Here is a 25,188-nt window from a genome sequence, read left to right on the forward strand (position 1 = left end):
TATTCGTAAAATAAATTTTAGCAGACATTAATATAGATTAAGTACAACTGTGGTTTAAACTTAGTAAATTTTGTTAATTGGAAGTCAATTTGATTTTCATTGATCTTATTTTAAGCGAACAAACATTCCGCCATTTGAATCAGTGTCTGCTATTTGAACTTCGGTCTTTATGACTTTGACAAATTTACCAAGCGGAAAAGTGTCGATGGAATCTGGAGAAAAGCGTTCGGAATCGTAAACCTTTGTACGAGAGAAAACTATTCCAAGTCATTTCAAATCTAAATATGTGGGACGTGCAATTTTCATAGATCAAGTATTTTTATTGCCCAGCTAATAAGCTGCACACCTGTGTTGCATTCAACAAATGTCGCCGTGAAGACTAACTTCATTTAACCGCAATCATTAGAGAGTCGAAATCAGCATAATTAGTTTACAATAGGATAATGCTTCGCTGAAATATAACGCCAAAATCTTTCGAAGTCATTCATGGCTTCGTTCACGTCGACGTTTCCAATTTCCCGGGAGGCTTTCTCTTGTATTTGTTTCAAGCCTCACAGACCCAACAAACGACTCCTTTTTGCGTGCAGGTGACGGAAACTGGAACGGCAACTTTTTTTATGTAGACAAGAGAATTATATTCCTATTGAACGTTTTAACCGCGCGATGACAAGTGGAGAAACTGGGCCAGACACGCAATTAGTAAACCGGAAGCTATTGACGAGCTCTGCACTATAAAACAAGCAGTAAGTATCTATTGCTCTATTCGCCGATTACCTTCGATTGGAGGAAGCAAGCACATTCTGTACCTTGTAAGTAGACATTTCCTGTATGGTTTTTCGCAAAGTTCGATCCTTTTTATGTTTTCAAGTACGACCTACTCTCTAATTATCTTAGAAGCTAACTTATCCTCTAGTATTCACAAAACCGGGAATGAATTTTCTCAGAACACCGTCATTTTTTTGACCTGTTTTTTCAGTCATGCGAGTAATAGTTACGACGCCCAAAAAGGAAAAAAGAGAAAAAGAGTCAGTTCTGATGTACAGCTTACCATTGTGTATACAGCTTATATATAAATCCTTAGATCGTGGTGGAATTGTGATTTCAATTTATTGTGCAATTTCGTTCCATGTGGAACGCAAGAGATTTTCACTATCTTAGTTTTGTACGCAGAACTAAACACACTTGATTTCTTGTCCACGTATCTATGACTGAATATAAAAGGGGCCTCTTGTTGCAGCGGTCAGATCAGCCCTGAAGAAGGCCTTAGACGAGGGTGTCGAAACGTTGGCTCCATGAATTGTAATTTCGGTTACATTCATTAAATCCTTGAACTAAACTCAAACCATGTCTTCAAAACTGTTATCCAGGTCAGGTTTTGTTAGTTAATTTATGCCCTCCTTAATGGTAGTCGACTGGGTGTAATCATCGACTAACATCAGCTGAAAGCACAAATAATTATCTTTGAACACCCAAAATGATCAATCAAGTGACCTGCGCTTAAATCTTCCGATCATTACATTAGCATCTGAAACATGATCATTTATCCGAGGGTCTGAACAATGTCTGCAAAGGGTCACTTCATTCTTAGCCTTCGAGGGCATTGTTTTCTTTCCTTACCCTCAAGTGAATGGCGGGTCATTCATTTTGATAAAACTGCGCATGAGTGAGACCCGATAAACGAAAAAAAAGGTCCTTCGATTAATCTGTGGGCAAATAAAACACAAAGGGCCATTTATATTACACGTAGTCTGACTCGAACCGCGGTTTTTCGCAAGCGGTGGGCCTGGCTCCATAAAGGGGTTGATTTCCTCAAAAATATGTTCATCCACTGCAAGTTTTCGTCCCTCTTGACTCTGTTCGCAAAAATAAATGTTCAGAGAGGAGATTCAGCTAAATTCAAGATAGTTTAGAATGCGGTTTTGTTAAACAGCGGCTAAACTTTGTTTAAATAACCGGCCCAAAGTGTCCGTCACCGCAGTAATATTTTTGGCGTGATTGAGGTATCTTCGACTCTATCAGAATTTTGAAATAAACCTGTGGAAATCACGTGAAAAAAAAAAAAAAAAAAGCAAAGTGTCCTAAGGTTACCGGTCTGATCAAACTAAAATTACAGCGAAAATGAACTAAAATCATAAAAAATTGATTAACTAAAAGTTTGTTCAAACATACTGTTTACTCATAATAACTGGAGCTCACTCTTAAGTAACGAGATGAAAGAGGAGGAAAGTCAAACTACGCTGGCGTTGATATGATATCAGGCATATCCCGCATATAACCCGCATTATAATTAGAAGAAATTAGAAAGCCTTTTTTTTAAAACGTTTTACTCCGATAGCGAAGCTTTCCCTCTCCAACCACTTTTGTTTTGTTGCTCGGTTTCCGAAGCTCCCTCTAGTTCGGTCTTGGGAGGAGAAGCATGCGTGGCTCATTTTCCGGACAGCGACAGCTTATCGAGTCCTAAATTAAAAGCTTTGACCCGAGCCTCCTCTATATGCTTTCTCCTGCTTTTTTAATCATTCTTATTTTTTTTTTTGTTGAACCGGATATCCGGTGCCAAAAAAGTGCCGGATAATCGAGGTCGAGGGGATGAGATCGATGATGCGGGAGAGTTGACTGCGCAAATTTGCCAGTAAGACAATTGACGGGCACTAAGCCAAAATATTTAGAGCTGCTAAGCTGACCAAAACAATTGAAACTTTCATGCTTTGAATGTATAAAAGCTTATTTGTTTCTTCGGGGTGTTAAATTGTTGCAAAAGTGTGCTTCTGTAAGTTAATCTCTAGCTCGGACATGCTCAGAGCAAAGATCTGCAAACCGGTTGAACCGGTTCATACAAGACAGAAGCAGATGACTGGTGAGTCTTGTAAACGAAAATAGACATTTTTGTTAACATTTTTTAGCATACTATCTCAGAGGTTAATTTTCACTCAATCAAACCATGTCCGTGTCTACCCGGGAGGTGAATAACGTTGATATTTTGATAGTGTCACCTTGCAATGCTTACTGCAGCCTCTTGAACCCACGTCCTTAACAAGTAAACCGACCTTCTTAAAACTGGTCATGTTTCTTTCTCACCACATGAATAAACAGATATTTAATCACAGGAAGCCTGTTAAAAATAAAAACCCGACCACCCGAAAAGGACTTCATTCACTCGGTGATCATGGCTTTACCGACAGCACCACCAAAACAAAGAAAGGGGAAAAAAAAAGAAAAGAAGAACAAAAAGGAAGAAAGAAATCGGTGCCACGTGGCGTTTTATTAGTCTATCACCTTCTATTTTGTCACATTTTTTACTTAAATAAACACCAGATATTCTTTTGCGTGACTTGGTCTGTTTCCTTGATCTGCGGGTTATGTTTTTCTGTAAAGTGTCATCTGAACTTTCACTCAAGTCGTGATCACTTGTAGGAAAAACATCTTTCGTAAGATACACGCTTCAGCTCTTGGCTAAAACACTACAGTAGCGGTACGTAGTTAAATATGTTTATTCTTTTCTAGGGCTTTTATAAATTAATATAATGTACACATTTTGTGGAACAATTAACGATAATTTACCACAAGAGCGGGTGTAAAAGCACATTCAGAGTTTACCACGCGTCCGTAAGAAATAATCCGTTAATCTACCTTGGTTTAAATATTGCATGATTTGTTATTAGCGATGAACAAACAATTTGTTTTTGTAATACAACTGCCGAGAGCTCTCGTGAAAAGAAGTTTGTTTAGATTCGAGTGATATATAGTGGATAGCAATTAGATTTGTATGTCCTCTTAGCTTACGGGATTCTGTAATTGCGTGCATTATTTATCAGCTAAGGCAGAACATATTAATGAGTGTTTGTGATTTTTAAGGCGATATAGTGTTTCGAAACGAATTTGAGTTCAAAGTTTACATTCTTGTTAATTTTGCTCTTTGTGTCGGCGTTCTCGCGGAGAACCCTTAATAAAATGAAGGATTCGTTTTCCGTGAGCGAAAACTGCATTCAGTAAAAGTTAAGTTTTTTGTACCCCTGGTGGTAACCACAGGGTTCAGGTAAATAATCTTACTTTTGGATAAATAAATATAAGACACAACAGAAACTGGAGATTTGACTGACGGATCAGAACACAGGGGTGAATTACTCAAGTGTTTTGCGATTGTGTCTGTACATAGTCTCACTGCAGGCTTCGGGATTACAACACGAGAAAAAAAAATTGAAAAGTTTCCAAAACCCCTTTCCCTCAGTTAAACTGACTCAGTCCAATGATATGACGAGCCAACTTTAGGTCAGTTAACTTTTGATTTACTCTATAGAGGAGAAGTATCCATAAGTACTGTGCTTCGGGCCTAATCCTCTTATTCATCATAAATTTTTTATTGACTTATTTTCGTCATCGGCCAGGAGTCAAATTCAGTTTCTTTGGGCCTTTTTCTCTGCCGAGACCTTTGCATCAGCAGTGTTGCGGTATTACGTGTAAGTTTCTACCCTGTACAGAATTACCTTAAACTTGTAGGGAGACTTCAGTCTAACATTAGTGGAATCTAAAGAACAAGAATGAAGGAGAGAGAGAGAGAGAGGGAAAGAAAGAGAGAGCTAATAGAGCAAACAGCACGTTAGAATACGGATAACTCAGGCAGGATAAAGAAGATTAATTTAAAGCGGATTGCGAATTACGAACATTTTAGGCTAAATTTTTCTAGAATCACCAGCCGTTTCGTAACATGCATTTCAGGCATTTTTCCATCTTTTCTTTGATCACTGATATGATTTGAATTTGTCCATGCAGTAGTTATGATTATCAAATGCAACCTTTTATGAACATAATGCTTTTTCTTTTTATGAAGAAATCAGTGGAATTTTGTTCGAGTTTCGTGTTACGGCTATGAGAGATATTCTGGCGTCAATCTCGGTAATGACAGAACACTTGAGAGCTGACGATATTTTTATTTTGCGGTTTTGTCGTCCAACAAGCCCCATATATATCATTATGATTTCTCTGAGGGACGTGTTTTGTTTTCAACTCATAAAGGAAACCACAAAGACTTTGCCAATATTGTTCTTGTGATCCCTCTAACAGCCTGTAAAATTGGCCGCAGGAAACAATACATATACAAAAGCTTATTAGAAATCATTTGTACATCGCATTATTCCGTTTTCAATGCCCTGTTTATCATATGAAGAACGTATTTCCTGCTCTAAGAGGATTCAGCCGTAATAACTTAGTTTTGACGGTTTTGGTATGTTGAAATGATGCTGAAATCTCGTTTGATATACCAGTGATTCATTTCAACGCGTTACTGTTTTTCAGCCGTTGGGGTGTGGAATAGCAAGGCTTTCTCAAAGGCGTAACATCTTTGCGGTAGGAAAAAATGGCAGTTTTACCTCGACCTCTCATTATGACGGCGGTTAAAACTTTAATAACTTATTGCCTGCTAAACGCAACTGTTCAAGGGAACACAATCTGGTACAACGGCAAAGAATCACTTGCAGAGAGCCTCGCCAACTCGCCACGCATCTACGGATTATCATTACCCAGTAAGGTGTCTATGACAAACGCCAAGGGAAAGCTGAATGTAACATTCGGGAATCTTGAATCGACGATCTCAATGGCGCACAGAACTTCGCAATCAACGACTGCAAAGCATAGGTCCAAACGAGTGGTATTTTCTGGGGACGACCGCGTGGTTATACCTCCAAAACTACTGGAAAAATGCCCCTTCAGCGCAGCGGTGCGGATCTCAACTGGTTGCTCCGGAGTCCTGGTATCACCTAAACACGTTTTGACTTCAGCTCATTGTCTTCACAACGGAAGCCATTACGTGGAAGGGTACAAAAGCCTAAAGGTGGGTTTCCTCATGAGAAATGGTACCACAGAATGGCGTGAGATCAGCTCTACTAAGATGTCCAAACTGTGGAAGAAAGGAAGTGATCCGAGCGCTACGAAGTATGATTACGCCTTAATAAAGCTCTACAGAAACCACAGTCGATGCTTTCTGCCCATTTCTCCAAGCAGGACTTTCTTCTATGGAACGCACTGCGCACACGAGGCAATTCATTTCTCTGGTTTTGATGAGGACAGGAAAAAAGGGACTTTGCTCTACAGGTTTGTGAATTTTCACCTTAACTCGATAATTCAAATATTAAACACCTATTAAATCATAATTGATTACCAACGTCTTATAATATAATAAATGTTTATCGTCATTTATCGTGTTAAAAAAAAAATAAGTATTATCATTTTTCTAACGAAGTAGTCATGCCGTTACTTCCGCTGTAAACCGCGCCGTTTCGACATCGCACCAATAGGTCGCCTTTTAGGTCGACTTCTTACGCATAAACTTCCGAAGACTTAATCTTCGCTTCGACTGGATCGTTTCAACAGCTATGATTGGCGCATTTCAACTTTGTGTTCCCTCAATAGTCCAGTGTTATATATTCTCCTGTTTTGCTTGTTATGGCCATCCATGGCCGAGGATGTCTTCAGTTCCACAGTCCGTCTTGGTATTGTCAAGGAGAAAACTTTCGTGAATTGTCTCTTTCACCCTACGTGTGCATCAGAGAATGTTTCAACCCCCTCCGCCTACGCTGCTTATCATTTATAATGAATATCATGTATGAGCGAGATCATGATGTGACCTGGGGAAGAGATGATATGCAAGTGACACATTTATCGTTGCTGGTGAACTGCATAATCCTAACGCGTTCATTTTAACTTCCGAGCCTGATTTTTTTCCAGACATCTTGTTGTCTTAATTAAGATGTGTGATCTTTCGTGATGCCAACATACCCAAAGGTGGGAACCAGAAAGCGCTAAAATTTCCCTCCTCACAGCATGTGGCTTTGTGCTTCAGTTGATTGTAGCGCCCAACTTGTATCAGGCAGTCGCTGAACTTCGAATCTAAACTTGAGATACTTAATTAAAAAATTTTTTTTTTCTTTTCTTTTCTTTTTTTTTTTTTCTTTTATCCACGATGACTTCAATTTTTCATCTCTTAGCTTTTACTTTTTCTTGACAGAAGTTGCCAAGTTCTGACTTACTCCGCTAACCTGCTCTATCACTGCTGTGATGCCCAGCGAGGTTCGTCGGGGGCAGGCGTCTACGAGATCCGCAGACCTGCAAATGGGAAATATCTACGCTATGTGGTTGGTGTGTTTTCAGGGAACCGCGACAGAATCACCAGGGGACCCCCGCAGTCTACTTGTACCGGCCACTCCAGGAGGATCTGGTTCACGCGGTATTACCGCGCAAATTACAACGCCGCCTTGCGTTTCAAGGAACAGGACGTGTATCACATCTGTACGTGGATGCGCAGACTTGGAGGAGAAAACTGCGAAAAGTTCCTCAAGGAAAGGCGGCGAAAAAGGCGTCAGTCGGCGAGGAAGCGCCGCGAAAGAAGTAAGGAGGCATATGCCCGTTGTCAAGGCACTATTTAGACTTTCTTATTGGAACTTAGAGTCCTTTAGAGACAGTATATAAAACTTCAATTATAGGAATTTATTGAAAATAAATCAAAACGACCTCTAATAACCATCACAGAGTAATTTTCTTCGCTTATAGTATGGCAGCTGGTTCTTTGAATTTGTTTCCTGGGATACAGAAAACAAGTCGCAAGATTAACCGTACACGTTACTGTTGCAGACCGTAGCGTATATATTTTAACGAGTATGATTGTTCTCATGCAGACAACGGAGAGTGTCAACTTTTATATGCAACTTTACTTTAATTTTAAAAACTTCTTGTGTTCGAAAAATAAACCCCCTCCCCCATTTAATGGCTCCACCTCTCGCTCTGTAGGGGAAAGTTTAAGGAATGAAACGAAATTTTTCAGTAATCTGATTTTTGATTAAACGACGGCTCAGCAATGCTGATGAGTATAAAAAAATGTTAATCTGACTTAAAGCACGACGAAATCGCACGCTAACTTTGAATTTGATAGCATCATTTATATATCTTAGGTAGCTTTCAACATAGAACCAGAGGTACATCATAGTCTAGATACCTTCGTGGACAGCTTAATACAAAATAAATGTTGTCAAATTGCAGAGGTCAATGGTCGTTTCTTTTATGGCATAGGAGAGATCAAATCTGCCGCGCTGTAAATAGGAAGGCAGGCCTGTGGTTCTACAGTGTATTTTAATTCATATGACCAATTACCACGGAGTAGTTAAAGTTTTGCGAGGTAATTTCCACTATCTAGAAGTTTCTTTGATATGTAAAGAAATAGAAAAGCCCACCCTGCAAACTTCTTTGCCGCTTTTTTATTTTATGTATCACAAGCGACGGGGTTACTGGACTAGAATTCGCAAATCTTTCATCAAGAAACAATGTTTTTATCATTTACATATCAAGGTGTAAACAGTTGTACTGCAGCAACAGCGAGACAACATGAAAGAATGCATCGCGTGCGGTAGGTCAGATTTTTATCCAGCTGAGTTATCAGATTAGTTTGTTTTGAAATAACTTATATATCCCGCTATGAATCAACAATATTATTGCTGAATGCATGGGTTTCGCTCTGTGGTTTAACCTCAACACGCAGGCCGCTTACAAAATTACGACAAAGAAACGTTTGGGGAAAGATGGGTGGGTAAGATAGAGTAGGATTTTGAGCTAACATAAAGCGGTCTCCGAGGTCTTAGCCGTGAGGTTGAAACAAAGATCGAACTACAGATGATGTCACAACTTTCTCTTCTCTCCACCCCACGACATTTCTGTCCCGACCTTACGAGGGGAGGGGGGTGGGAAAAAGAGTAACCCAGGGAACGAGGCTGAAGTAAACTCCTGAGTCGAGTATCTGATAAACAACTCAGTTTAGATTTATCATTTATCATATTTCAAGATTTAATTTACGCAATCGCTTCGCCTCGAAACTCTGTACAACAAAAGTGAGGCAATAAAATTGAAGTTAAAAATTCACATACAAAGTTCGACCTTTTCCATTTAGTATTATTTACTAAAATTGTAGCGGCCAAATCACTCGTCCATCGAGGAAACCGATATCTTTTTCAATAGAGACTTTGCGTCATGTTGCTTAGGAGGGTCATTGACCAAATCGAAAGCGGGCTCAGAGGTTGATTTACCGACTTACATACATACATACGTTACTTGACCACTCCCCATGGGGGCTTTTCAGGGCCAATTCCCACCCATCCCACCCCAGGGGAGGACATCCACTACACAGTAATCTCGTGCGTGGGAAATTAACGTCTCCTACCCCTAACCCTACAGGAGACGGGGCCTACGGTTTATTCGTCCTTATCCGAGAAGACTAGAATATCTATCCATTGTTTGATTCTAGAAAGGTAGCAAAAAGAGACTTACAGAACATTTGGTCCGATTAGAATAAAATCCTTGATTTAGTTCTCAATAAACACCATTTCTCCTCTTTGTTTACAATATATTATACCTTTCTTCGAAAGGCAAGTCCTTACTTTGCAATGCTTCTCAATAATAGAGGGTCTCTATCTAATTTCACTATAAATGCTGGTTGTCAGTGTAAGCTACAAAACTTATCTACGCTTGCCACGTTTAAAGTTAAAAAATCGACTGCTGAATGTAGAGCTGTAGTAACCCTGTGACTGTGAGGTGGAATGGGTCGAGTTAATAAGGGTACTCCTAGAGTCCAGGCTACTCACTTCGTCATCTGTGATGATGTCATACTCGTCCACACCTCTCATTTGTTGGGGGAAATTTTCTGATATACTCAACTGAGACATGGTCCTGCGCACAAGGGCGTCAGTGAAATACTTGAATTCTAGAAAGTTCCTCATCTCGAGCTGATTCACTACATTTTCCCGCCACTTTTCACCTGGGATTCTTTCGCGTTTTCCCGCACGATTGCTCATCCGGAACCTTGCGCATGCGGGTGAGTAGGAAGCTTCGCTTTCCGTCAACTTTCCTTCCGTTAATGTTCGCTGTCGTTTGATATAAGTGGCTGCTAAATGCGCGATGCTGTCAGATCTCGGGCGAGAATGTCCCTCAGTGTCACCGCTAGGGGACCGTTGGTTTCTTATCGCTAGAAAAAGTTCTGATCTCTCAATGGGGTCAACTTCCTTAATTATCATAACGTTATTACATGTAGTTATAGCGCGGCACTTCTGATTGTCGGTTTGAAGGTGTAAAAACCGTTTCGTTTGAGTGTCATTTCGCTGTTGTAATTGCCAAACAATGTTCTCTCTCCACCCACAACTTGTACCATCACTTTTACTGGCAACTCTCTGCAAAGTAACAGGCCTTGTTAAAGAACTATCGCTTCCATCCTCTTCTAGCAATTTGCAAGGGTAGCGCAGACTGAGAGTGGCTTGAAGGCTGACGGCGACTTGTTTAACAGCTGGTGATTCCACGCTAGCACCAAATTCATGACTGTTTTTCTCCAGGAGAGGAGAGCTGTGTGCTAAAGCATTCGCAAAAAATTCCTCTTTAGACGAAGGAATGATCACATAGTCATCAAAATTACTTTGCTTTAAGGGTGGAACACAGCTAAGTTGTAACGTAGGAGTTGGAGATTCGCTTAAGTCTACACTAATAATGTCATAGTCAGCCACTACATCAGTCTTGGGTTTTGACGTTAGTGCCTCACTCACGCATTTAGCACAAGGGCAGCGGTCCACTTCATCATCTCCATAGTAACCAGAATTGACCAGTCCTTCGCTGTACAAGCCACTTTCTGAACTGCTAGAATATGTTTGACTACTTCTGCAGGAACTCTGTGAGAATGAATTGGAGGAATTGCCTGATCTTTTTCGCCCTCGTTTTCTCTTACCACGTCGTGAGTTGGTTGAAGTTGTGGAGTCTCCCCAGCTTGAGTCAATGTTTTTGAGAACATGGAGGTACGAGTTGACCACATACATTACAGCTGACTAAAAGTGAAACAAGAAAAAAAGTTTTCTTTGAGTCTAATTTACTGGTGCAAATTAAGATCTCAAATTAAGACCACCTCCCGGTTAGCTCAACTGGTTAGAGCGCAGACTGTTGTGTGGGAGGTCGAGGGTTTGAGCCCCAGCCAGACCAACACTCAAGGTCTTAAAATAACTGAGGAGAATGTGCTACCTGTCTATAATATCAAGAAATGGATAGACATTCTAGTCTTCTTGGATAAGGATGAATAAACCGTAGGTCCAGTCTCCTACATCTATCAATTAGTTAATTTGGTTAAGCAGGGGACGTTAAAGAACCCTCTTATGAAATTACTGTAACGTGGTCTGGCCTGTTTACTGAGAATTGGGGGAAGGGGCATCTTCAAATAAGTTTCCCTCAATTGATTATACACTACTGATGCAGTGTGGCAAAAGTCTCCTGAAAAGTGTTGTGATGCACATTTGATCATATCCAAATGTTAATTTGTGCAATATAAATATTAAATTATTATTAACAATTATTAGGATCTTAAAAGTACTCTACCATTCTCAGATTATATAGAAAAAAATAACAGTTGATAAAAATATTACTAAAACTTGAGAAAACAACTTAAAAAAAGAATGACATGCATTTGATCATATTTTGATGTTAATTTGTGTGCTATAAGTAATAAATTTACTATTATTATCATTATGGCAATGAGCATATTCAAAACTGCAAAACAAAAGTGCTTTTAACATGGCACCAAAATAGGGATGGGACACAAACTATCTCAAAAATAAACCTTCCCAGCAATATCAACTCACCCAATATCATAATATCAACCCAAACGATAACACCAAATTTCTTCCCAGCAATAGCTTAATAACAGTTCAATAATAATATGGTAGTGAGTTCATTTATATAGTGCACACATCCATTACTTGTTTGAGGCACTTTACAAAATCACTTGACTGAAGTTCAGTTTTGGTTTGCCCTGAATGCAATGCCTTTGTCATAGAAGACAAAGATAACACAACCAAAGGCAAAATCATCCACTGAGCACTGCAGAACACAAAGCTTACCCCTGTATACCACCCCCTTCGAAGGTAAAGGACAGGTGAAGTCAAAACTCCAGCCAAGTGGCCCATATGGTGATGGGGCTTATCTCAGTCTTAATAGCATGAAGCGACTAAGAGTATCACTACACCCCCCACTGGATGAGAAGTTAGTCCATTGTACATCACACCCTAGTACTTTGTCATGTTACGTGACAGACTGTTATTACCCTTAGTATTCCTGGGCAGAGAGAGACACTCTCACCACAGTGACCTTACCAGGTCTCAAACCCCAACTTCTTGGTCCCAGAGTCCAGCATCCTAACCTTTTCACCAATGTACTTCCCATTGAGATACGGTAAAATAAATCCCTGTTAGTGCTGCTATCATATGTTGTTACCACACCTCCCTTTTCCTACTTTGAGGAATATTCCTATGATGTATTAATCTGCATTTTAAACTAAGAGCATGATATTGAAGCCCACAATACATCAATGGGTAGATAAAAAGTGTTGGGTAACAGAAATTTGACTGACTTCACCACAGTGTGTGTGATTATAGTGAGAAGAAATGCTACAATTTTTTTTTTTGCACTGCTATTAAATCACATAGTGCAAAAATAACAGCATGCTAAATAATACATCAGTTGGTTTCAATACTTTCCACTGATTTTCCGATGATACATTTAAGGTCATGTTGGTCAGTTGCTCCCTCGAGGTGCAGAATATCAAATAATAATACATAAATACTATTGAAACCAAGACTTGTGTAGGAATAGAATAAAACATCAGCAACAGTGAGTGACCACACAATACAAAATATAACACTGATTAACAAAATTGCAGTAAGAAATAAAAACAGATTCCAAAGTTCTTTTGTTATCACCAAAATCTGCCTAAAGTACCATTAACTGATAGTTAAAATTAAACTTGAGATAAAATTAAAAATGATTCGCCATTTGCTTGCAAAACATGTGACTTCTAGTTCTCTCCGCAAATAGCATGAAAAGGCCTCGTAATATTATCCAAGAGTAGTAGTTAGTGGTGAGACCTACCAAAAAATTATTTTTAAACAAATAACAAAATATTATTTCTTTTGCAATAAATTTTACGACCACTGACAGTATCCTTCTATCCAGAAAATAGATTCAGACGTTAGGTCATTTGGAAGCAATTTTCTTAAAACAGCATGCCTCGGAGATTCCGGAAAAAAGGTGACGAATATTCTTGAAACAAGCAAGTCCCAACGCTTTAACCATCCATCTAGTCACAAACGTCACGTATTCAACATTAACAACTCGCAATAGAGACGCAATGTTTTGTTCGATTAATTGATTCATAGATTATTATGCAAAATTGTAAAATAAACGTACCTTTCGACATTCAAATTAGTCATCGTACCCAGGGGAAATATCTTGTAAAATAATAAATTAGGTGATTTCGTTCTCAGAATTTTGCCCCCCAAAAGTTTGAATTTTTTTTTTTTACGCCGAAAGAGAGGTCAACGGAATGTGGCATTTTTTTAAAATTTATTTGTCGCGACGAGTTTCGTTGAGAGAATCAGCACACGTTTATGCACAGTCAACGAGTGTGATTTTAGATGACCTCATTTGAAAGCTTCCCTACAAAGTGTCGGAACACCATCAATAATAGAGGAATTTGTCGAGAATTAATGATTAAAATCGAAAAACAGTTACCTTAGTCTTTGATTTAAAGGACGAAATCATGTTCCGAGGAAAGATATGGATAACCCGCGCTGGATGTTCACTGGATATTTCTATAACATTGTAATGAATTTCGCGCTGAATTTGCCCGCACGCATCCTCTTTATTTTGATTTAAGTTATCTATTTCCCATAGTAGTAAACTATTTAAGCCTGGTTGTGATGACAGTAACCAAAATAAATTTCTCAAAACACGTCTAAAATTTCTAAACCAAAGCAAGCTAACTATTCGAATTTGTTTCTCAATCGGTCGATTCGACTTCGGGATATGGGCCTTGCCGCTTAATCACCATTTGCATGACGCGGGCAAAACGGACGAGTTAACTCCTGTCACAACCACGACCTCGTGGTTAGGTTTTCAATCACTGAACACGTACAAAAGCAAATCAATGGCATGAGATTGGACCTGTTAATGTTTCGCTGTGAGAAAAACAAATTATCTCCTGAATTGATTGCAAACAAACGAATTTAACTCACCGTTCATTGACCGTTAAGTTGCACTTAGATTGCATCTTTGTTTTTGTGGATCTTCATGCATGATAAGTGACTGGATAATATTTGATAGAATACACGACTCCAGAGATTCCTGAAATTCGCGAAGCGCATTCAGGTTATTCTGCCCGACGAACCGTCGCAAAACACTTCCCTGATCACGTGTCGATACGTCACGCAACAACAACCTTTGGACGGGATTCCGAAACCGAAATTGTTGAAATTCCAGTGATCGCGAAACAGGAAAACGGAGAGAAAAAAACAAACAACATTTGGTGGTTTTTCCCGCTGCATTCTGTTGGTGTTTGGTGTTGGGTAGCATTAATGATCTCCAACTTAAGATGCTCTTGATTGTTAAACAAATTCTCCTTGTCAGCACCAAAGACAACCAAAGAAAATGTAGAGAGATCACAGTATGGAGAATATGCATACCGATGTTAGGGGTGTAACAGGTCAACAAATATAAAATTTGTCACATCATTAAGTCTTAATTCATTCAGCAACAGTGAGGGAATCTTAGCAAACTTGAGATGCCATACTTCTCAAGATTGGAATATGAATATAGCTTAAAAACTTACTAACTCTTATTTTCTTACTATCAGGTTTCTCTCTGTTGGGAAAAGGTTGAAAGGTTCAGGGTGCTCCAAGGATCAAAATTCGATAAAAATAAACAATACTTTAATCTTAATCCACATCTGTCCAGCCAAAACTACATACTTGCAAGCACATGCACATATCTTACAATCCCATGATTCCCGAGAATAGGACAGGCACGTAACGCGTGCTTACAGGCATCATAACATTCCTAACACTCTCTTCTGCTCTTTCCTACAATAGCATTAATCCAACTAGAGCAGTCTTATTTAAAAAAATGTTTCAATCCACTCTGAACAGTTATAAAGATTTCCAAAAAATATATTAATACCAATAACTCTTATACTTGTGGACAAAATTCTTGGGATCTTCAAAATCCAACATTCTCCTGATAATACTTTAACTGTGGTACTTTGCCTTATAGCTTTAATTTTTTCATTTATCATACCCTTTACAATTTCCTCAAACACGATTGGAGCATTATTAGCTGCTTTATTTTTTACTAATTATTCTGTTAAGTTTTTTTCTGAATAGTGTAATCGGACAGTTCACTTTCATAGGACACCTGTAATCGAACAGCTAAAGCAGCCAATCAAACTTAGTACACTCAGCTAAATCCACCAATCACAGAATTGATCACAATAACCATAGAAACAAGCAAATAATCTTATTCTGAGGAATTTCCAAAATGGAGGAATTTTTCACTTTGGACATTTTCCCTACAGGTAATATTTTCCAAAATGCATGTCTTTTTCTTGGAAATTGTAATGGTTATGATTAATTGGTAACAGGACTTTGTGTTGTCCAGTTGGTCTGTAATCATACTCATGATTGACAAATTGCACTCTTGCTTTGCAGATGTCCCAGTTTGTTAATCACTTGTACGATTACAGGCCAAGTTGGACTCCACTCCGTCAAACTACCAATATATATATATATATATATATATATATATATATATATATATATATATATATATATATCTGTTTTTTGTTTCGTTTGGTTTGATTTTGTATAGCTTTATTTCGTTTTTGTTTATTTTCTGTTTTCCATGCGAAATTTCAAAAATTGGTCTGTTTAATAACAAGTTGTTTAGTCCATGCTTTGACGTTCTGATCCTCTTCTCTTGAACTCCTCTATTTCTTTCACTAGAAATTCCATTGGCTTCTCAGGTCTCTTAAAAACAAGCTTGGTAATCAAGTCCTAACAAAATGAGACATATATGATTAAACAATTAGCAATTTTACTGACAACTCTCTAATCAGTTTTTGCTGTACATCAGCACCACACCTTTGACATAATGAAAATTACCTATGTTTTTAGGGGATCTTAAAAAACAGAAAGTACATTAAAAACTCAGTTAGTTTAAAACGTTGGTTTTCAAGCTTTCTAACCTCTAAGAGATGTAAAATTTCTGTTTCTTCGAGGTATTTCGTAGCTTTTGCATGAGGCTCTTCGATTTCTTGCAAATTCTTCCCTATTACGGCTTGTTTCAGCTCTTTCAAAAAATTTTTTCCGATAGCTCTGCACTCTGTGTAGCTGTATAAATCATTGCGGTCTGTGGTGAAAAAGTCTTTGACGCCTGCACTTTCACCCACATCTGAATTTTTCGCCATTTTGATTGTTTTGAAACCTCGATTTCATGTACAAGTCTTGAACGCCTGGCACTATTCTCATGGCGAGGAGAAGTTCTGTTTGATCAAAATTGTTAGGTGGTAAAAGTCTACTAAAATGTTGAAGTTTCTACTTCTTGTTAACAAGCAAGGACATACACGTGTTTCACAATACTACGAGCACTTGGATCTGGAAGAAAGAACGAATATTGAAGCTGAAATAACGCGGAAATGTTTGGCAAGGAGTGACGACCAGGTTAAAAAAATCCCAGCATCCTGTCTTAAGAAACTCAGGAAAAAAATTAATTTTTTCCACTCTCTGTTGTTATTGATATGAAAATTTATTTTGATATATTTGATTTATTGGTTGGTTTAATTTTTTTTCGTGATCAAGCTTTTATTTTGCTCAGTTTTATCGGGTGATAACAAATGATCAGTTCGGTAATTTTATAATTCATAAAAAATACAGCAACAATAACAGTGTAAGTCAAGGACAAGAGTTTTAACCAAGGTTGAATTAATTTGAACTATGGAGGTGCTTTAAATCCTCATTTTCTTCACCAGTGTCCTTTTATGGAATTCAAGAATTTCAAAGTTGTCTACAGGAGATATGCTTCACTACTCTTCATAGTTGGCGTGGATTCTGATGAGGCAGGTTGATTCATTCACATGTAGCCCTATAATAATATTAATAATATATACATTAATTGAGGCTCCCCCTTAGAGTAACTAACATCTAATTTCTCCTTACAGCATGACCCCTGAATCCCACATTAAGGTCATGAGAATAATTATAGGAAATGATCACCAATTTGTAACTAAAGAAGCTCTTGATTATAAAACAAATTGTCCTTGTCAGCACTTTAGGAAATGTATAGAGCACATTTATGGAGAATATGCATACTTATATGTATGATGCACAATCCTCGAAGTAGAGAGCGCTATTTATACAATAGCGAAAATCGTGCATCATATGTATCTACAACCGCAGTTCAAAATATGTGAACGTCATATATTCATTGTATCTGATTTATCATCACGGGTTTATTACGAATCAACTGAACGGCCTGCTCCCAGTTGGCTTGTCAGCTCAATTGGTAGAACACTGCCCTAGTATCGCAGAGGTCAGTGGTTCGAATCCCGTACAGGCCTGATTTTTTTCAGGTCTGATTTTTGCTATTGCATAAATAGCGCTCTCTACTGCGAGGATCGTGCATCATATGTATCTATAACCGCAGTTCAAAATATATGAACTTCATATATTCATTGTATGCATACTTATGTTAAGAGTAGAAAGGGTTAAGGGAGACTTTTTTAGGGATAACAATTTCACTTTGAAACCTCTTCCAATTACTTATTATAAGCATCGACAAATGTTGGTGTGAGAGGAAAAAAAAAGATAACTTAGTGCCTCAAGTGTAAGAATTAAACTTCTCATCAAGTTATTCAATCACAATGTGCATGGAAACAAAAACTAAAGCCTATACAAAATTGAGATCTTTACATATAAACAGAAGTAGTTTTGTTTCCATACTTGATTTTTGCTGACACAGCTCTAATAACCCAGCTTTGCTTGGTTCACCTGTCTTTTATACAGTAAGGTGAGCAAATAAATGTACGATGAACTTCTTCTCATTTTTAATTGAAACTCTAGAAGATAACAAGATAAAGGGGCTAAGTTTCTAAAGAAACTGTTGTGTTGTGTTTGTGGGGGAGTAGAACAAGGTATTGTATGCAAGGCTGTGCTTGGAGGAAAATTGTAAAGAGCCCAGTGCTCTGAAACTCTAAAATCTAGGGTGCCAACATGAGAAAACTAAGATTACCTGAGTTTCCCAAGAGCAAAAATAAGGTGCCAGGGCCCACTGGGCACTGCCAGACCACATTCCTGATTTGGTTTCATCAACTCAGTTGATAAAACCAAATTATCTAGAACTGATAACAGTTGAACTAAATTTCTCTTTGCAGAATGAGTTGTCAATACTTGAGTTCATTCATAACTTCGTAGAAACTCTGGATCGGTATTTTTCAAATGTGGTGAGTTTCAAGATACTTTATTCAGCAGTTTAAGTTTTCTCTTGTTTTAGACATAATAATAAGAAGAACCCACCACCATTGACAATATATAAAACTGTGATCTTATTACTGACAGCACTTAATCAAAAAAATTTGGGGTTCCTACTTCTTAAAAGTTCTGATTAAAGTATATAATTATTCAACATGTATTTAACATGTTTTATCAACTGGGTGGATAGATGGTTATTTAAGTTAGGATTATATTATTAAAGAAGTTAAATAAATCTATCTCTATATTTAATTTCAGTGTGAATTGGATGTATCCTTGTTATCTAATATACTTTTGATATCATTATTCTATGGAAAGGAGACAAATTAAATATACCTAGTGACAGGACGATATAATTATGATTTAATGGACTAAAAAATTAGTGGAATAATGGATGTAAATGTTAGGGTTGAATTTGTTTTTTGGTTTCACTTTTTTGGAACCACTTTAAATTTTTCAAACTACTGGCAGGGGTAGCTTCAAATTTCCAAACTAAGCTAAAACTTTTAAACTGAGTTGAAATTTTTTAATCACACTGCTCAAATATATTTGTGAAATTCTTGTAGATTGTTGTATATTGTTTTCTCTGATGCTATCAAACAGAATTCTGTGTCAAAGCATTGATATTTTTATTATTATTATTATTTATCCAAACTTTTCCCATCGGGAATTATATAAGATATATATATATATATGTATGTGCAGGCGGTTATTATTTTCAACCCTGATGATGGCAAATAGCCGAAAATGTTTGGTTCAAACATTTTAATTTTTTCCTTATCTTTTAGCCTTGTATAGAATATTACTATTATTATTATTATTATTATTATTATTATTATTAATAGTTATAGTTATGCATTCATTACAGTGATTAAAGTTAGGGTTAGTAAAGCTAAATTTTGTGATTAAGGGCCGAAGCTGTGTCACGGGAATTAATTGAGGATTAGGAAAAACTTCAGTAAATGAACCAGTTAGAGGAGCACCTAGTCAGGAAGGTATAGTTTTTTTCCTGACTGTCTGTCCTTAACCAGTTTATCATGCTCACTACCATCTTTGTACTACTTGAGTACAGAAGTCACAGGCCATTTTGCAAGGAATGTAAAATTTAGATTATGAGGACATCTTAACATGAAAAAAAGTTATAATTGTTATTTCAACTGAATCTTTGACAAATGATATTTCATATTAAGTTTCCTTGACTGTGTGCCTTTCTGTAGATTATGTTCAACCTGGATAAAGTGCATATGATCTTGGATGAAATGATCGTAAATGGAGAGATATTGGAGACAAATAAGAATAGAATACTTGCACCTGTTTCTGTATTGGACACTGCAAATAGCTGATATATTGGGATTGGAACATTCAATGGACATTTACTTACATTTTTGTTTAAACCTTGCTTAAGATTGTGTCCAACCTGTACAACAAGGGCATTACCTTGGATGAAATGGTCTTAGATTGAGGGCAAATGGATAGGGGTCCTGAAAACTAGCAATGAAGACATAAAAACCATTTTAGTTTTCATGCTTAACATCTATAATGTTCTCTCCATGGTCAACCATCTAAGCAATCCAGGAAGCTTTAATTTTGCAATTATCCTGCCATTATATAAGAATTCATGAATTGCACGTTTATTGAGTTTAACAATCTTTCCTTTTCGAACACTCTTTCCATGAGTTTAATATGATAGTTGTCTTAATTTGAAGGAATTGTGCTTATTCAGAGATGTAAAAGACTTCATTTTGCAGTTTGCCAAAAATCCTGAGAAGTTAATTGTGGTCCAGTTGTTATCTCTTCAGAATTTCAGATATGAATCATGTAAATAGGCCACTCTTTGCAGTAGTGTGACAGAGTCACATGGATACTTCTATAATTGTTTTAGACTTGTTCCACCAGCTGCCTAAATTAAATAACCGCATGCAAATGGAGTACATATTGTATATAGTTTAATGATCTTAAATTTTAATAAAGTTTTGCTATTGCAGCTCAGTTATTGGTTCATTATTGAAACTATTTCCAGACACTTTTTTGTGCTCAGAATTAACTGAGTAAGTTATGAGATTAAGGTGGAAATTGTAGGAGGGAAATTATATCAAGGTAAGGTTAAAGCCTACAACTTTTCCTCTCTATTTTCTTGTGTGACTCACTCTAACTAATGCATTGATCAATTTGTCAATTTGAATTTGAAGTAGCCAGCTGTGCAGGGGTAATCTGGGGGTGCAAGTGCTCAGGACTTTCCCAGCAAAAAATGGTAGCAGAAAGCCTGGGAAACAAAGAAACTGGTAGCAAAGGGGTGTCAGTTACATTTAAAAAAATAGGGGGGTGGGGTGGCCCTTCCCCCACCCTTTGCCCCTTACTCCTAATGTACACTCTGACTCCATTCCACATCCAGATAACTGATCACAAGCTTACAATGTTAACTCTAATGAGACGCCTGCACTGCAGGTTAAATTTGAAGCATCAACAAATTCTGGGGGTGATGAACTGTTGAAGATTGGTTTATTCAATTTTTGTTTTTTGTAAAAGGGGAAATCAGGAGCTTTGACTTTCTACGCATAATTGAACCAAACTTTAAAACCTAGACTTGGTAAACCTTTTTCTTGTGAGCCGTTTGCCATTTACCATTAAACACCTTGATAGCTTAATAATATAGCATTTGTCATCTGCTGGAAAGACTTGACATTTCCAGTTCAAATTCCCTACCCCAGCCGGGTAGAGTGGGTTGTCCAGAGTTTGGGGGTGAGGGGGTTGTTGAAGCTTCCGGAATTTCCTAAATCAGTGTCATTAGTTTGTGTTCAAGGACACTGGAATGCATCACAAATCTTTCTTATTTGGACTGTTAAAGCAAATATTATGCATGAACTTCACTCAAGTCATTGGCTGGTAAACTTGCATTTAAAAAGCAGTCACCCTGCCATTCGCCAAGGGTGACCATATAAATCTGCAGTTTCTAACAAAGCATGTGTATTCGAAATTATTAATGAATAAAGGCTGAAAATTCCATAGATAACATCGTTACGTGACACACCTAAAGGGTGTTACAAACGGGTTTGGTGTCGTTATTGTTTTGGTCACTGAATTCGAGATTACGAACGAAAAAAGGAAATCCAGGTAGGAAATGCTAGCCTCCTGGTCTTTTACATTTTACTCGTGCTTTTAAGTAACTCCAGAAGATTTTTTTAAAAAACTCGTGACCTTCAAGAATCAGCGTTGTGTGACATTCTTTAACTCATCTATTTGCGATTTTCACTGGTAACGATTTCAAGAACGCTCTCCATGCGAATGAAGTGATTCCGTTGTGACAGATTGTAGTACGATTACTTTCACTTGTTCCTCGACCATATCGTGCTATGCAATTCTTTTTGGGGTTCGGGAAACCTTTCTTGGGTACAGCGAAGATTAAATGTTTTTCCAGCGAGACTTTTTTACTGCTGCTGCGGTCGTATATCTAACGACGTTTCTCTTCGCACTGCCTTTGATGTGCCACAAGCTTGGTTTTTCGTCGTATTTCAAGAAGCCTACGGGAGCTTATAAATTCCTAGAAGCACAAAATGAAGAGCGGATTTTGAACGCTAAAATTTTCTTTCGAAATTTGGATAGTAAAGTCGATTACAATCACGATAATCAAATGGAATTTTCGACTGTTTTGTTAACAGCATACCGCGGTTCAAACACTCATTATTCGCTTCAAGTGGCTGGTCGTTTACTTCCTCAGGTGTTGTATGATCAGGGAAAAACTGCTCTCACCATTTTAAATTTTGATCCACAACTGAACGAAGATGCGGCTTATCTTTCACGTTTTGTGAACGTGGTCAATAGCTCGTCGTACGTGAACTCCGCCGCCTCGAGGACAAGGGAGAAAGAAGATTATATTTTGGGTTTAGAAACGGCCTTGCAACACAATTCAACGTATATTTTAATGCTTGAGGACGATGCTCTGCCATCTAAAAATCTGCTAAATGATCTACGCTTCGTTTTGAATAATCGGATGCCTGGAAGAGTTTTGAAAAGTCGCCGCGATTGGGCTTTTTTGAAACTCTACTACCCCGAGAAATGGCAAGGTTTCGGCTGGCCGCAGGTACCAGAACTTCTGCTGATCGGTTTACTTGGAGGATGTTTAGCGGTTTGGATACAATTGAAAATAGGAATTACGAGGCGAAGGAGACAATCTATTTTTTTAACCTTCGTAGTATGGGCAGTCTACGCTATTTTACTTGGTTACACTGTTGGAAGAGCTCACTGGGTAGAATTAAGGAAACTCTCGCCATACTTGTATTCTGTCGTAGAGGCAGCTCGATGTTGTACACCAGGCGTGCTATATAAAAAATCTCACGCACGCGACCTTGTCAATTTTCTTAAGTCAGTTCAATGCAGTGAAAGATATCCTCTGGATTTTGCTATCGACGACTTCGCCGACAAAATGAATTTGGAGAGGTATTTAGTGGTTCCAAACATGGTCTCACACATTGGTGTCCATTCTAGTCTAAGTAACCGGTTGAAAGATGCGGCCGAGTTTTTCTTGATATTTAAGCCATGATTGAAAAATGTTGGATGCGTTTTTGTCCGAGAAAACTGAACAGGTACAAATCTTAGTAACAAATGTGTGACAAAAAAGTTGTCGTAATTTTTACCCCTTGTCGATGAACATTTCTTAGCAACTTGTCGCTTCGGTTAGTGGATTCTCATACTCAACAACAACAAGTTTATTTGGTAAGGCAGTTTAATAAAATAGGCAAGACAATAAGTCCTGATATGTGGACCTGCACGCTAAATTAACATTATAATCACGATTTGGACAGGATATCTACAAATTTAAAAATACAAGGATGTAAAGTGTATAAACATCAAATCTGGTAACAGAAATTAATGTATCAAGAAGTAAACGAAGGCATACAGCTAGGGTCGAGAGGTACCGCTGATAACTATATTTGAACAAATTTCTTATCATACTGTCGTGGTCTCTCAGTTTTAAGATCTTACTGAATACGTCTACCACGCGAAATCTTCGAAAGTAAACAGTGCCCACGTGTTATTTACACGTCATATGGTATTTCGTGGACTCGACTCGACTGGACTGGACTCGACTGGACTAGTAAAACGAGGACTATAGTAAAACGCGGACTAGTAAAACACGGACTAGTAAAACGCGGACTAGTATAACGCGGACTAGTAAAACGCTGACTAGTAAAACGCGGACTAGTAAAACGCGGACTAGTAAAACGCTGACTAGTAAGACGCGGACTTAACGACAACAACAACAAAAAAAACAATTTCATACGAAGGCGATCACAAGACTTAATGGCGAGCCAATTCAGTGAGTGACAATCCCTGTTTGACCTTTAAGTTACAAATGGGTTTGACATGCGCCAGATACAAACGATTTTATAAGTTTAGGCTAACAAAGAAAGAATTTTATTCTGCAGCAGTTCAAAATCTTAAAATACACTTTCGTCGTAAATTTCTCATCTGGAAACTCGATTTTTCTCTTATATTAAAAATTGTTTATTTCGTCGTAAATTTCACGGCAGAAACGCAGGAATTCGATGAATAAAAGTCGCATTAAATCTCCTTGTGTCTAGATAGAATGAGTCTCATTGACTTCAGCTTTTCGGTGGAAGAAACACCGATTTACACACGCCATTACAGAAAACAAACAGGCAGACTGACAACTCCAAAACACCTATTTGCATTCACTTACAATTTGACTTTCTGTGACATTTTAAAACGGAACAGAGGTAAATCTTCGAAGATTAATTGTTGTTGGAATTAAAAAATACTTTCCGTAAGATCTCTGATTTTCTCTTTACGAGAAAATCGTCGCATGATCAGTTAACTCGTGTGTGTTTGTCACACAAGTACTTCTGTTTCTTCAAAAGCGTATGCTTCTTTCCTCTTTAATTGACAGGTGTCACACCGTGACAGTTACATTTCAAAAAAATGTTTGAAAATTTGTTCGGAAGCCTTTTAACTACCTTTACAAGTAAAAATGTTTCGGCGAAAGCTTTCTCTTTAATTTGAATAACATTTGTTTTCTTTACAACTCACTCGCTATCAAATTGTTAAGTCCAAGGAGGATATTGCCGTAATTAAAATCGTAATTGTAGCTCTAAATCATTCAGGTTCTTCAAATTAGAGAGAAAACTTTCGCCGAAACGTTTTTATTTGTAAAGGTAGTTTTATTTGTAAAGGTAGTCACTCAAAAAATGTTCGAAAATCATCATATTGATGCACTTGTCGACAGACGATATCGCGGAAAGGCAGTTACTAACTGCCTTTCCGCGATATTGTCTTTCGACAACTTTTTAAAATTGTAAGTAACTGTAAATAGCCCACTTGTCTGCCTCCTGCCAATGGGGATTTTCAAGCACTTCGTTAGTCTACATTATTGTGCAGTCAATCCGCCTTAAGCCCAGCCAAAAGAGTTTTTGTGTCTCAGGGTGTGTAGGAAAAGAATAAATGCAATAACCTGAAGTTTTGTCCATTTCTTGATAGTTTATGAGACTCTCAATACGATCAGTTTATAAAACCTGTATTAGATCTTCGCTTCTGTGTATGTTTTAGGTCCTTATAGTGACGTAATGTAAAAAATTGTACTGTCCGGCAGTGAACATATAAATCAAAATCTTATTATTATTTTCGACTGATTAACACCACTCGCTTAAATTGTTATTTTCAGAGTAGAATGTTTATGACAGGCCAGAATAACGGCTTGTTCACTTGTCTTCGATGATTATTCTCCGAATAGCAATTATGGGAAGGATGTCCTAGAACTTTTGCTAACCTCCGTTACCATACAATCAAAAGATCTCGACACGTTCTTGCTTTGACT

The 25,188-nt window shown here is 37.7% G+C and overlaps 5 protein-coding genes across 12 annotated transcripts; 3 read left to right on the forward strand and 2 right to left on the reverse strand.

Annotated features, from left to right (window-relative positions):
• The first annotated feature begins 705 nt into the window (after positions 1 to 705).
• Positions 706 to 8,024, forward strand: LOC111339035 (serine protease 23). 4 transcript variants are annotated; one of them, XM_022945613.2, is made up of 3 exons: positions 706 to 809; positions 5,290 to 6,084; positions 6,998 to 8,024. In XM_022945613.2, the coding sequence occupies exons 2-3, from the start codon at positions 5,351 to 5,353 to the stop codon at positions 7,413 to 7,415; spliced, it is 1,152 nt and encodes a 383-aa protein (XP_022801348.2). In that variant the 5' UTR covers positions 706 to 809; positions 5,290 to 5,350; the 3' UTR covers positions 7,416 to 8,024. The 4 variants fall into 4 exon arrangements, with proteins under 4 accessions (XP_022801348.2, XP_022801346.2, XP_088618613.1 ...); XM_022945611.2 differs by lacking the exon at positions 706 to 809 and adding an exon at positions 3,324 to 3,469; XM_088762487.1 differs by lacking the exon at positions 706 to 809 and adding an exon at positions 4,152 to 4,266.
• A 774-nt stretch (positions 8,025 to 8,798) lies between these two features.
• LOC111339034 (uncharacterized) lies at positions 8,799 to 14,240 on the reverse strand. Of its 4 annotated transcripts, none has more exons than XM_022945609.2 (2): positions 14,076 to 14,240; positions 8,799 to 10,841 (listed from the first exon to the last, which is right to left on the reverse strand). In XM_022945609.2, the coding sequence occupies exon 2, from the start codon at positions 10,830 to 10,832 to the stop codon at positions 9,492 to 9,494; it is 1,341 nt and encodes a 446-aa protein (XP_022801344.1). In that variant the 5' UTR covers positions 10,833 to 10,841; positions 14,076 to 14,240; the 3' UTR covers positions 8,799 to 9,491. The 4 variants fall into 4 exon arrangements, with proteins under 4 accessions (XP_022801344.1, XP_088618611.1, XP_088618610.1 ...); XM_088762485.1 differs by lacking the exon at positions 14,076 to 14,240 and adding an exon at positions 13,573 to 13,795; XM_088762484.1 differs by lacking the exon at positions 14,076 to 14,240 and adding an exon at positions 13,249 to 13,476.
• Positions 14,241 to 14,751: 511 nt separating this feature from the next.
• Positions 14,752 to 16,300, reverse strand: LOC111339040 (uncharacterized). Its single transcript, XM_022945619.2, has 2 exons — positions 16,079 to 16,300; positions 14,752 to 15,887 (listed from the first exon to the last, which is right to left on the reverse strand). The coding sequence occupies exons 1-2, from the start codon at positions 16,298 to 16,300 to the stop codon at positions 15,777 to 15,779; spliced, it is 333 nt and encodes a 110-aa protein (XP_022801354.1). The 3' UTR covers positions 14,752 to 15,776.
• Positions 16,268 to 20,348, forward strand: LOC111339039 (AP-4 complex subunit sigma-1). Of its 2 annotated transcripts, XM_022945618.2 has the most exons (5): positions 16,268 to 16,553; positions 16,862 to 16,948; positions 18,263 to 18,331; positions 18,618 to 18,629; positions 19,577 to 20,348. In XM_022945618.2, exons 1-5 carry the CDS (start codon positions 16,416 to 16,418, stop codon positions 19,700 to 19,702), a joined length of 432 nt encoding a protein of 143 aa, XP_022801353.1. In that variant the 5' UTR covers positions 16,268 to 16,415; the 3' UTR covers positions 19,703 to 20,348. The 2 variants fall into 2 exon arrangements, with proteins under 2 accessions (XP_022801353.1, XP_088618614.1); XM_088762488.1 differs by lacking the exon at positions 18,618 to 18,629.
• Positions 20,349 to 21,590: 1,242 nt separating this feature from the next.
• LOC111339038 (GPI-N-acetylgalactosamine transferase PGAP4) lies at positions 21,591 to 24,830 on the forward strand. The gene has a single exon (XM_022945616.2). The coding sequence runs from the start codon at positions 21,763 to 21,765 to the stop codon at positions 22,894 to 22,896; it is 1,134 nt and encodes a 377-aa protein (XP_022801351.2). The 5' UTR covers positions 21,591 to 21,762; the 3' UTR covers positions 22,897 to 24,830.
• Positions 24,831 to 25,188: the final 358 nt, after the last annotated feature.

Source organism: Stylophora pistillata, chromosome 6, assembly GCF_964205215.1.
Source record: "Stylophora pistillata chromosome 6, jaStyPist1.2, whole genome shotgun sequence".
NCBI lineage: Eukaryota > Metazoa > Cnidaria > Anthozoa > Scleractinia > Pocilloporidae > Stylophora > Stylophora pistillata.

Coding starts and splice junctions, on each gene's coding strand:
- LOC111339035 (XM_022945613.2), top strand. CDS start 5,351: ATGGCAGTTTTACCTCGACCTCTCATTATGACGGCGGTTAAAACTTTA. Junction 6,085..6,997: donor AAAGGGACTTTGCTCTACAG/GTTTGTGAATTT, acceptor TTTTCTTGACAG/AAGTTGCCAAGTTCTGACTT.
- LOC111339034 (XM_088762485.1), bottom strand. CDS start 13,602: ATGATTTCGTCCTTTAAATCAAAGACTAAG. Junction 10,842..13,572: donor CCTTTAAATCAAAGACTAAG/GTAACTGTTTTT, acceptor TTTCACTTTTAG/TCAGCTGTAATGTATGTGGT.
- LOC111339040 (XM_022945619.2), bottom strand. CDS start 16,300: ATGGCGAAAAATTCAGATGTGGGTGAAAGTGCAGGCGTCAAAGACTTT. Junction 15,888..16,078: donor AAATTTTACATCTCTTAGAG/GTTAGAAAGCTT, acceptor TCATTTTGTTAG/GACTTGATTACCAAGCTTGT.
- LOC111339039 (XM_022945618.2), top strand. CDS start 16,416: ATGTTGAAGTTTCTACTTCTTGTTAACAAGCAAGGACATACACGTGTT. Junction 16,554..16,861: donor TGGCAAGGAGTGACGACCAG/GTTAAAAAAATC, acceptor TTTCTTCACCAG/TGTCCTTTTATGGAATTCAA. Junction 16,949..18,262: donor TTGGCGTGGATTCTGATGAG/GCAGGTTGATTC, acceptor TTCTCTTTGCAG/AATGAGTTGTCAATACTTGA.
- LOC111339038 (XM_022945616.2), top strand. CDS start 21,763: ATGTTTTTCCAGCGAGACTTTTTTACTGCTGCTGCGGTCGTATATCTA.